The sequence below is a fragment of the Lampris incognitus genome, chromosome 2, assembly GCF_029633865.1.
Source record: "Lampris incognitus isolate fLamInc1 chromosome 2, fLamInc1.hap2, whole genome shotgun sequence".
NCBI lineage: Eukaryota > Metazoa > Chordata > Actinopteri > Lampriformes > Lampridae > Lampris > Lampris incognitus.
In genome coordinates, this window is record NC_079212.1 from 145,131,813 (window position 1) to 145,144,139 (window position 12,327).

The window sequence follows — 12,327 nt, forward strand, 5'->3', positions numbered from 1 at the left end:
ATCTAAAGTCCATTTCAACGACGAAGGATCGAATGCCCCTTTTCCACTACGTGGTGCCGGCTCAACTCGACTCGGCCTTTTTTCATCTTCCATTACTAGAAAGTACCGGCGTTTTGCTAACTGTTACCACTTTTCTGGTACCGCCTTTGTCGAGGTTCCAAAAGAACTGAAGCCGGTACCAAAATCAATGCAGACCTCCGATTGGTCAGAGAAACGTGTCACTGCGTCATCACTGCGCCCACGGGATATCACCCGCCATTTTTAAATAGCGAAGCAGTCGAAGCGGAGCTACCTTAAAAGTACATTTTGAAATTGAAAAAAAATGGAGAGCTGAAAATCCAGCTACACTGAGGGGGGGGACTGTTATGGTAATGGAAAAGGACAGAGAAGCGAGTCGAGCCGGTACCGTGTAGTGGGAAAGGGGCATAAAAGTGTTTTGAAGGACTCAAAATGACGTCTTTACTTGGTGATGTAGGGAGTACTTGGAGGGTCACCAGGTGGAGATGGACTTCCTGATGTCACAGCAGAGAGAGACCAAGAGGAACTCCAGACTGGTGAGGAGAGAGAGAGAATGAATGAATGAATGAATGAACGTGAGTCTATTTGTGTCTGTGTGTTTTCAACCTTGTTCCGTGACATAACATAGTCTTTTCTGCGCGTGTGTGTGTGTGTGACATGTAGTATTGTTGTTTTGTGAGTAAAACTGTATGTCAGGTCTGATGTTGGTGTACAGTATATATCTGCGCTTCGTATGAAATATGTAGTCAGTGTGTGGATATGTAGGAGTATATATATGTGGATGTGTTTGTGATGATGATGGAGATGAAGTTGACAATGCCTTTTCTGTTGTTCCAGGCCTTTCTCTATGACCTGGAGAAGGTAAGTTGCTACTGGTTATAATAATTTTTATGAAATCAAAGACATTTCCCCAGTTCTCCAGACTGGTTTCCCCAGTCATCCAGACTGATCTGGCCAGTCATCCAGACTGATTTCCCCAGTCATGTAGACTGATCTGGCCAGTCATCCAGACTAGTTTGGCCAGTCATCCAGACTGATTTCCCCAGTCATCCAGACTGATTTCCCCAGTCATCCAGACTGATCTGGCCAGTCATCCAGACTGATCTGGCCAGTCATCCAGACTGATTTCCCCAGTCATCCAGACTGATTTCCCCAGTCATCCAGACTGATTTCTCCAGTCATCCAGACTGATCTGGCCAGTCATCCAGACTGATTTCCCCAGTCATCCAGACTGATTTCTCCAGTCATCCAGACTGATCTGGCCAGCTGGTTTACAGGCTGATCTGAAATCAGTTTACAGACAACGTCACAAACATGAACCAGAAAAAAAAATCTGTTTTCACAGGAGATCAGAGCTTTGGAGAGATACATCCGCAGACTGGAGTTCCAAATCAGCAAGGTGAACTATCTATCTATCTATCTATCTATCTATCTATCTATCTATCTATCTATCTATCTATCTATCTATCTATCTATCTATCTATCTGTGTCTGTCTGTCTGTCTGTCTGTCTGTCTGTCTGTGTGTCTATCTGTCTATCTATCTATCTATCTATCTATCTATCTATCTATCTATCTGTCTATCTGTCTATCTGTCTATCTATCTATCTATCTATCTATCTATCTATCTATCTATCGATCTATCGATCTATCTATCGATCTATCTGTGTCTGTCTGTGTGTCTATCTATCTGTGTCTGTCTGTCTGTGTGTCTATCTATCTATCTATCTATCTATCTATCTATCTATCTATCTATCTATCTATCTATCTATCTATCTATCTATCTATCTATCTATCTATCTATCTATCTATCTATCTATCTATCTATCTATCTATCTATCTGTCTGTCTGTCTGTCTGTCTGTCTGTCTGTCTGTCTGTCTATCTGTGTATCTGTGTCTGACAGTGGTTGTGTGTAGCGACATTCTGTCTTTACATAAAGAAGTGAAAAGGCTGTAGATCATCTGTCCTCTTCCTAATTTCTGTTATCATCTCTCTCCTCTCCTCCCTCTTGCTCTCTCTCTGTATCTCACCCTCCCTCTCTCTCTCTGTATCTCACCCTCTCTCTGTCTCTCTGTATCTCACCCTCTCTCTCTCTCCCCCCCCCTCCTGTTGTAGGTGGATGAGCTGTATGAGACCTATTGTATCCAGTGGAGACTGTGTCAGGGGGCGATCAACATGAAGAGAGCCTACTCTCTCTCCCCGTCCACCCGTGCGTCCAGAGACAGCCTGCTGGAGCTCGGCCGCAACCACAGACACAGCCTGCAGGTACACCCCTCTCAGTGTGTGTGTGTGTGTGTGTGTGTGTGTGTGTGTGTGTTAAAATCAGAAGGCCCGTTTTTTAAAAACTTATATTTATTGGATTTTGCATTTTACAAATTTTACAAATCACAGAATCAACACATGAAATAAATCCAGTATTATCCCCATCCCTGCCCTGCTCCCTAACATGTCTCCAACCCCCCCCCCCACCGACATCCTCCAAAATGACATCAAGTACAAATAAATGTACGACAGCTATACAACGACCTCAGTCACATAAACACAGACAAGGGAGAAAAGATAAAAAAATCTTTTAAGAAAAGTGAATTAATAATAAAAAGCCCACTAATTTTTATCTTTTTAAACCGATTCTTAATTATTAGACTACTACAGTTCTGCTCCAACCAAGAAATGATTAGGTTATGACCGTTATTTGGGTTGGGTTATCGTAGCAGGTAAGAGAAGGCCTCCAGACTCTTTCCCCTGTATTTGCATTCCCCTTCAATGTACAGAAGACCAGTTTTGGTCAGAACTTGATTTATTTCCCAATTACATCATCAGATAAGACTGGAATGAGTTGCCAGTTTGGTTAAATACCAGTTTAATAGCAGGGTCAAGCCAATCAAACTGACAAGCTCACTTATTTAGTAGGTCCTGATTTCAGTACTGAAAGGAACATTTTCACACTCATCTCGCCCGTCTGTCGGTGAATATCAGCTGTACAACGTCACGTGTTTGAGAAGAAACACCTGATGTTTTGTTGTGATATAATCTGACCCGCCTATGGACCCACACGGGTCAGGGGTCACAGGGGTCACAGCTGATATAATTTCCTGTGTGACTGATGGTTATGAGGTAATCATACAACATGACTCCGAACTGACGTCACCAAGACCCAGAGCCTGTTCAGAAACGCTAAAAATAAAAACCAGAACAAAGTTTCCCAACAACCAACCTCTGTGTCTTCTACTCACTTGGAGGAGTCTCTGTAGTTTTAGTCGTCACAGAAGATATTTAGGAGGTATATCAGGAGCAATGTTTCTGAACAGTTTGCAGAAGACATACAGGCAACAGAGCACTTCCTGTTCCTGCGCCTACTTGTTGTGAAACGGTTTTCCATCACTGGAGACGTCTGTACAAGTTCAACCCAAATGAAATCTGCTCTGACCTCTGACCCCCTCCGTGACCTCTGGCACCTTCCATCTCGGGCGCAGACAGGAGTAAAACAAAACCAAACATAACTATGGCGTTCTCCATCATGTTCCTCAACAGGTTCCTCTGAGAACCGGTGTGACTGCACGAGGTCATGCAGGGTTATAACCCAACTAAAAGTCACATGTGATTTCACAGGCTGTATGATGTGTGACAGGACGGGGGGGGGGGGGTACATCTTTATTTTGCTACGTTCACAGTGGAAACTGAAACTGAGGTGGAGCGATGCTGGAGGAAAAACTTAAGGGGGGTTTTATGGAGAACAAGATTTGTCTGGACTTGGATTCTTGTGTCACAGAATGTGAAATCTTTTTTAGAAGCCTTTTTATGGGAACAAATGGCATCATTTGAGCTAGCCAATCAGGACTGAGTGTGATATCCCGGTTCGAATCCCTGTGTTACCTCCGGCTTGGTCGAGCGTCCCTAGACACAACTGGCCGTGTCTGTGGGTGGGAGGCCGGGTGTGGGTATGTGTCCTGGTCGCTGCACTAGCGCCTCCTGTGGTTGGTCGGGCGTGCCTGTTCAGGGGGGAGGGGGAACTGAGGGGAATAGCGTGATCCTCCCACGCGCTACATCCCCCTGGTGAAACTCCTCACTGTCAGGTGAAAAGAAGCAGCTGGCGACTCCACATGTATCGGAGGAGGCATGTGGTAGTCTGCAGCCCTCCCCGGGTCGGCAGATGGAGGGGGGCAGTGACCGGGACGGCTCGGAAGAGTGGGGCAATTGGACGGGTACAATTGGGGAGAAGGGGGGGGGGCAAACAGAAAAAAAAAAGAATTGTGTGTGATGTTACACCAAAAACAATCAACCCAAGCTTTGCACAAGGCCGCCTACTTCTTTTCATCAGTTTCCACGGGTGTTTTATTTATCTAGTTTATCGTTATTATTTATTATTATTTAAATGTATCTTCCCCTGCCTTCTGTACAACACTTTGAATTGCCATTGTGTAAGAATTGTGCTACACAGATAAATTTGCCTCATCCACAATGAGCGCGAGTGTCTCTGGTAGTCTATGGTTGGCCAGCCATTGTGTCTGTCAAGGAAAGGGGCGGGGCTAGAAGGACTACCAGTACATGCAATATTTCAGTTTTTTATTTTTAATAAATTTGCAAAAATTTCTACAAAACCTTTTTCACTTTGTCATTATGGGGTATTGTGTGTAGATTGTTGAGAAAAAAAAGGAATTTAATCCATTTTGGAATAAGGCTGTAACATGACAACATGTGGGGAAAGTGAAGGGGTGTGAATACTTTCCGGATGCACTGTAAATGACCCCCCTAAACCGCATTTTCCAAAAGGAAAAGGAGAAAAAAGGACTTCTGGTGGAAAACAAACAGTTACAGAAGTGCTTCATAGACGTGCTGTATTTACACTAATTTGTCACAAAAGTAGGAAAACACCCCCTCTTTTAAACTCACCCCATTCTGGATTCTTCTCCGGTGTAAAAAGGGGCATAGCGCACTTTTTGTAATTAAAGAAAAATGCTGCAGGATTTTTTTTCTCCTTCACATTTTTCATGACAGACAGGTTTTAAACTCGGTTCTCAGGTGAATAAACAGGAGATAACTGGGATGTGCAGGACTGACTGGTAGAACTCACATTCAGCCTTCTAGGTGATGGTGATGATGACTATGATGAAAGCAAAGATGACATTCTCATATAGCCATTCAAAATAAATCAGAATGTGGTCCAGAGAACGCGGTTTAAACCTTGCGGCTTGCCCGCCAAATACACAACAAGCAGTTACCCACCCTCGTAAAGCCCCGAAACACCATTATAATGGCTCAGATGCTGGTACGGTGCTTATTCTTTTATTTATTTACTCACGTCTCGTTTTATTTATTTATTTTTACTTATCTAAACTTGCTGTAATGTCGTTGGGCGGCACGGTGGCCTCACAGCAAGAAGGTCCTGGGTTCGAGCCCCGGGGTAGTCCAACCTTGGGGGGTCGTCCTCTGTGTGGAGTTTGCACGTTCTCCCCGTGTCTGTGTTGGTTTCCTCCGGGGGCTCCGGTTTCCTCCCACGGTCCAAAGACATGTAGGTCAGGTGACTCGGCCTCACTAAATTGTCCCTAGCTCTGTGTGTGTGTGTGTGTGTGTGTGTGTGTGTGTGTGTGTCTCGGCCCTGTGATGGCCTGGCAGCCTGGCCAGGGTGTCTCCCCACCTACCTCCCAGTGCCTTCTGGGATAGGCTCCAGCATCCCCGTGACCCTGAGAGCAGGACAAGTGGGTCGGATGATGGATGACTGGATGTAATGTGGTTTAATTATGTCCTGAGGAGGGGCCTGCGGGGCGGGGCAGGAGTAGAGCGAGGGGAGCAGGACGTGGGTAAATGGGATTTGGGGATGTTAAAATGGTAAAAATATCACAGAGTCTTTCAACTGTCATTGTTCAGTTCGATTTGTTTTTCCTTGAAGAAAAAAAAAACACATGAAAGGTAAAACAGAAAACTCACACGTGTGTGGGTTGTGGTGTTTTTTGGATTGTGGTGTTGTGTAAAACGGTCTGCAGCTCTTTTGGAGGACAGTTCCAGGTCCTGAGCTGAACACCGTGACATTATCGCGACAGAGGATCTGTCCACTCCTCGTCCCCACAGATGAATGGCTGGAAGAGAAACTGATGCAGGAATTTGCCTGCAGCACGTTTTAAAAGTGTTGCAGCACTGCTCATTTTATTGAAAGTTGAGTGATGGGGAATGCAAATGAGCCCAAATCCATCTTGGAAAAGTTTAAACTTCAGGCCAACCTTTGGTCGCCCACTAAGAGCCGGGTCCCTGCAGACCAGATGGCCCGCTGAGGTTCCTCAGGGCTCGGCCAAACAAAACAGAGATGGTCTCTGGGTGGTTCCACCAGTGTTTACACCGGTCAGGGTTAAGGGTCATTAACAGAAAACTGAAGACTCAGTCTCTCTCTCTCTCTCTCTCTCTCTCTCTCTCTCATTCTCTTGCTCTCTCAGTCCTTCTCTCTCTCGCTCTCTCTCTCATTCTCTTGCTCTCTCAGTCCTCTCTCTCTCGCTCTCTCTCTCATTCTCTTGCTCTCTCAGTCCTTCTCTCTCTCGCTCTCTCTCTCATTCTCTTGCTCTCTCAGTCCTTCTCTCTCTCGCTCTCTCTCTCATTCTCTTGCTCTCTCAGTCCTTCTCTCTCTCACTCTCTCTCTCATTCTCTTGCTCTCTCAGTCCTTCTCTCTCTCGCTCTCTCTCTCATTCTCTTGCTCTCTCAGTCCTCTCTCTCTCGCTCTCTCTCTCATTCTCTTGCTCTCTCAGTCCTCTCTCTCTCGCTCTCTCTCTCATTCTCTTGCTCTCTCAGTCCTTCTCTCTCTCGCTCTCTCTCTCATTCTCTTGCTCTCTCAGTCCTTCTCTCTCTCGCTCTCTCTCTCATTCTCTTGCTCTCTCAGTCCTTCTCTCTCTCGCTCTCTCTCTCATTCTCTTGCTCTCTCAGTCCTTCTCTCTCTCGCTCTCTCTCTCATTCTCTTGCTCTCTCAGTCCTTCTCTCTCTCGCTCTCTCTCATTCTCTTGCTCTCTCAGTCCTCTCTCTTGCTCTCTCTCTTATTCTCTCTCTCTCTCTCTCTCATTCTGTCGCTCTCACTGTGTCTCTCTATCTCTGTCTCTCTCATTTTCTCTCTTGCTCTCTCTCACTTCTCTCTCTTTCTCTCTCACTCTCTCACTCTTGGTCGCTCACTCTCTCGCCCTCTCCCTCACACAATAGTGGATGATCTGGAGTAAGGACACAAGCTTGGTAGAGACTCACTGTCTCCCATTTGTTGCCATGTTATCAACTTGTAGGTCTTTACTATAGTTACAGTTTAGCTTTCTAACTGTTTGCAAAACAGTGATTGACAGATTAATCCACCAATCAGTGCACAGCAGATGTCTTTACTTCCTTCCCACTGACACCGAGCCCCAGCAGCCCATGAAGAGCAGCAGAGAGCAGCTTTTGGGCGTCCGGGTGGTGTGGCGGTCTATTCCATTGCCTGTGAATACGGAGATCGCCGGTTCAAATCCCCGTGTTACCTCCGGCTTGTTCGGGCTTGTGTCTGTCCCTACAGACACAAGCCCGACCAAGCCGGAGGTAACACGGGGATCGCCGGTTCAAATCCCCGTGTTACCTCCGACTTGGTCGGGCTTGTGTCTGTCCCTACAGACACAATTGGCCGTGTCTGCGGGTGGGAAGCTGGATGTGGGTATGTGTCCTGGTCGCCGTACTAGCACCTCCTCTGGTCGGTCGGGACACCTGTTCAGGGGGGGAGGGGGAACTGAGGGGGAATAGCGTGATCCTACCACACACTACGTCCCCCTGGTGAAACTCTTCACTGTCAGGTGAAAAGAAGCGGCTGGTGACTCCACATGTATGGGAGGAGGCATGTGGTAGTCTGCAGCCCTCCCCGGGTCAGCAGAGGGGGTGGAGCAGCAACCGGGACGGCTCGGAAAAGTGGGGTAATTGGCCAAGTACAATTGGGGTGAAAAAGGGGGGGGGGGGGTCAAAAAAAGAAAAAAAAGCAATAAAACTGATTCTAATTCTGAATCTGACTCAGATTCTAGTTCTCAGATAATCAAGCTGTCATCTGTCAATCACACTGTCACTGTCTCTCTCCCCCTTACCTCTCCTATATCTGTCGCTCTCTCTATTAAACACACACACACACACACACAGTAGTGGTAGTAGTAGTAGTACCCGGCCAATTACCCCACTCTTCCAAGCCGTCCCGGTCTCTGCTCCACCCCTTCTTCTGATCCGGGGAGGGCTGCTGACTACCACATGCCTCCTCTGATACATGTGGAGTCACCAGCCACTTCTTTTCACCTGACAGTAAGGAGTTTCACCAGGGGGACGTAGCACGTGGGAGGATCACGCTATTCCCCCCAGTCCCCCCCTCCGAACAGGGGCCCCGGCCGATCAGGGGAGGCGCTAGTGCAGCGACCAGAACACACACCCACATCCGGCTTCCCACCCGCAGACACGGCCAATTGTGTCTGTAGGGACGCCCGACCAAGCTGGAGGTAACACTGGGATTCGAACCGGCGATCCCCGTGTTGGTAGGCAACGTAATAGACCGCTACGCTACCCGGACGCCCAAAAGCTGCTCTCTGCTGCTCTTCATGGGCTGCCAGAGCTCGGTGTCAGTGGGAAGGAAGTGAAGACGTCTGCTGTGCACCGATTGGTGGATTATTGCGTCAATCATTGTTTTTCACTGCATCGTTGTCTTTCTCTTTTCCTGTCTCTCTTTCACTCTCACTCATTCTCACACACACACACACACAGCAGCAGAACGGCTGGTAAAGGAAAATAGGAAATAGAAGAATAAGAGTTATTTTTCTCCTCAGGATATGTCAGTAATGGAGGGAGAGCTGGAAATCCTTCTGGGAGAACTTCACATCAAAATGAAAGGTACACACACACACACACACACACACACACACACACACACACACACACACACACACACACACACACAGAGTTACACCTCTTAGCCCATCAGTCCCTCAGTAGGAACGTGTTGCACCAAGTTGTTGTTTCTGTCCAGGGCTGATCGGCTTCGCGAGGCTCTGCCCTGGAGATCAGTATGAGGTAAGCATTTCTGGGAACACACACACGTACTCAAACACGCACACATCCACACACTCGTACTCATTGGGTTGGCACAGTGGTGCAGTGGTTAGCGCTGTCGCCTCACAGCAAGAAGGTCCTGGGTTCGAACCCCAGGGTTGTTCAACCTTGGGGGTCATCCCAGGTCGTCCTCTGTGGAGTTTGCTTGTTCTCCCCGTGTCTGTGGTGGGTTTTCCCCGGGTGCTCCGGTTTCCCCCACCATCAAAAAGACATGCATGTTAAGGTTAATACTCCTGTCTGTGCCCCTGAGCAAGGCATGGCAAGACCAACTGGAGTTGGTCCCCGGGCGCTGCAGCTGCCCACTGCTCCCAGCTACACAGCTAGGATGGGTTCAATGCAGAGAAGAATTTCCCCACGGGGATCAATAGAAATATCTCAAAATCAAAATCAAAAAATCAAACATACCCATACTTGCATCCAAACACACACACACACACACACACACACACAGATAAATGTATATACATAAATGCACATATACATGTAAAACACTTATACATGTACACACACACACAGAAAAATACCGGTTTGTTTATTCATCATTAGAAACAAGCTTTTTGGGGTGTCCAGGTGGCGTGGCGGTCTATTCCGTTGCCTACCAACACAGGGATCGCCGGTTTGAATCCCCGTGTTACCTCCAGCTTGGTCGGGCGTCCCTACAGATGCAATTGGTCGTGTCTGAGGGTGGGAAGCCGGATGTGGGTGTGTGTCCTGGTCGCTGCACTAGCGCCTCCTCTGGTTGATCAGGGTGCTGGTGGGGGGGGGGCATAGCGTGATCCTCCCACGCGCTACGTCCCCCTGGTGAAACTCCTCACTGTCAGGTGAAAAGAAGTGGCGGGCGACTCCACGTGTATGGGAGGAGGCATGTGGTAGTCTGCAGCCCTCCCCGGATCGGCAGAAGGGGTGGAGCAGCGACCGGGATGGCTTGGAAGAGTGGGGTAATTAGCCAGATACAGTTGGGGAGGAAAAAAGGGGGGGAGGAAATCCGGAAGAAAGAAAAAAAGAAGCAAGCTGTTTGAACTCAAACTTCTGGTTAGCTCTTCTGTTTTATAATGGACCAGAGATGTGAATATCATAAAACATCCTACTAGAGTCCAATAATCAACTCTGCATCATGTCTCTGTCCACCACAGCCCCCCTGTCTGAACTAACTACACATAATACCTCATTAGTCTAGGTAGAGAAGTGCTACTTTTACCTGCAGGGATCAGGCTCAGCTGCAAAACAGCGCCCCCTAGAGACAGAGATGATGAAGTGTCCTAAAAGGACAGTTTTTCAAACCGCTAAACCAATCGCTAGCCAGCTGACCAACACAATAGCTAACTAACTTACCCAACAGCTAGCTAGCTGACCAACACACTAGCTAACTAACTAATCCGACAGCTAGCTAGCTGATCAACACACTAGCTAACTAACTAATCCGACAGCTAGCGAGCTGACCAACACACTAGCTAAGTAATTAATACACAACCACTGGGAGTAGCGGGCGGTGACTGATGTCACATTTCTGGATGATGTCATGTGGGCAGGTAATGGTGCGATTGGGCCGCCAGCGCTGGAAGGTCAGGGGAAGGATCCAGTCAGATGACAGACAGTCCTGGGATGAAGAGGAGATGGTCTTCCTCCCGCACATACACCACAACTTTGAGATCAAGGTGACGACACACTCAAACACACAAAAACAATGGCACTGAAATTTGCACACATGGATTTACACACGTAGTGCAGTGGTTAGCGCGGTCTCCTCACAGCAAGAAGGTCCTGGGTTCGAGCCCTGGCGTAGTCCAACTTTGGGGGTCATCCCAGGTCGTCCTCTGTGTGGAGTTTGCATGTTCTCCCCGTGTCTTCGTGGGTTTCCTCCGGGGGCTCCGGTTTCCTCCCACAGTCCAAAGACACGTAGGTCAGGGGAATCAGCCATACTAAATTGTCCCTAGGTGTGAATGTGTGTGTGTTACTCGTTAGTCAAGGGTTAGCGAGCCTGTTCATCCGTGATCATTACGCATGCACATGTAAATTCCCATACATCCTCTTACTCATACACTGACCTTTCTCAAGGGGATATGTCACAGAGGTCACGCTTGGTCACCGGCCTGTTCCGTTCCTGTTCCGTCCGTACTGCCCTTCTGATGGAATAACATGCACGTGCTTATAAGCGCTAGTTTGTCTTTTAGTGTGCAAGAACTTTGGAACGTGTGAGTTTTTCCTGCATACAAAACCAGCCAATCACATCACTCCTTTCAGGTGACGGAGGCGAAGGGCTTGGGTTGGCTTCTGGTTGGCACGGTGACGTGCGCGAGTGCAGACTTCTTTGTGGCGCAGCCGCAGCTGATGTTGGTGGACATCACCGAGCTGGGAACCCTGAAACTGCAGCTGGAAGTCACCTGGAAGTAGGTCTAAACTTGCTGCACACATGCATGACCGGATGACGTCACAGGATGTTGTTATACATGTTAAGAGACACGTTTTACCAAAGGCCAGTTGTTCATTCAGAACTTTAAGGTGTAATTCAAACAATAATCTGCTGTTCAAAAAACTTTCGTAAAAGTCAACTATCCCTTTTACATCATAAACATTTCAAACTTCAAGAAACACAAAGACCAGTATTATCTATTGCATAACATCAGCAGACAAAGAAAACGACAGCTTCCAGAAGTTAAAATGCCATTCAAGCGTCCGGGTGGCATGGCGGTCTATTCCGTTGCCTACCAATGTTGAGCTCGCCGGTTCAACCTCCGGCTTGGTCGGGTGTCCCTACAGACACAATTGGCCCTGTTTGCGGTTGGGAAGCCGGATGTGGGTATGTGTCCTGGTCGCTGCACTAGCGCCTTCTCTGGTCGCTTGGGGCGCCTGTTCAGGGGGGGAAGGGGGAACTGGAGGGAATAACGTGATCCTACCACGCACTACATCCCTCTGGTGAAACTCTTCACTGTCAGGTGAAAAGAAGCAGCTGGTGACTCCACATGTATGGGAGGAGGCATGTGGTAGTCTGCAGCCCTCCCCGGATCAGCAGAGGGGGTGGAGCAGCGAGCAGGACGGCTCGGAGTGTGGGGTAATTGGCCGGATACAACTGAGGAGAAAAAGGGGGAACCCCCCCCCCAAAAAAAGAAGAGGAAGTGAAGGTGTGTCTAACCAGCAGATATGACAGAACAAGCTGCTAGAAGACCTTTACCAACACATAGTACTACACATTACTAACGCATAGTACTACACATGACCAACACATAGTACTACACATGA

At 47.9% G+C, this 12,327-nt stretch overlaps 1 protein-coding gene across 1 annotated transcript in view; it reads left to right on the forward strand.

Annotated features, from left to right (window-relative positions):
• ripor3 (RIPOR family member 3) overlaps positions 1 to 12,327 on the forward strand; it is a 144,778-nt gene that overhangs the window by 82,629 nt on the left and 49,822 nt on the right. The window contains exons 5-12 of the mRNA XM_056301896.1: positions 476 to 554; positions 856 to 879; positions 1,364 to 1,417; positions 2,134 to 2,283; positions 8,808 to 8,871; positions 9,008 to 9,051; positions 10,620 to 10,745; positions 11,332 to 11,477. Of these exons, the coding sequence (XP_056157871.1) occupies positions 476 to 554; positions 856 to 879; positions 1,364 to 1,417; positions 2,134 to 2,283; positions 8,808 to 8,871; positions 9,008 to 9,051; positions 10,620 to 10,745; positions 11,332 to 11,477 (687 nt within the window). The remainder of the gene's footprint in view (positions 1 to 475; positions 555 to 855; positions 880 to 1,363; positions 1,418 to 2,133; positions 2,284 to 8,807; positions 8,872 to 9,007; positions 9,052 to 10,619; positions 10,746 to 11,331; positions 11,478 to 12,327) is intronic.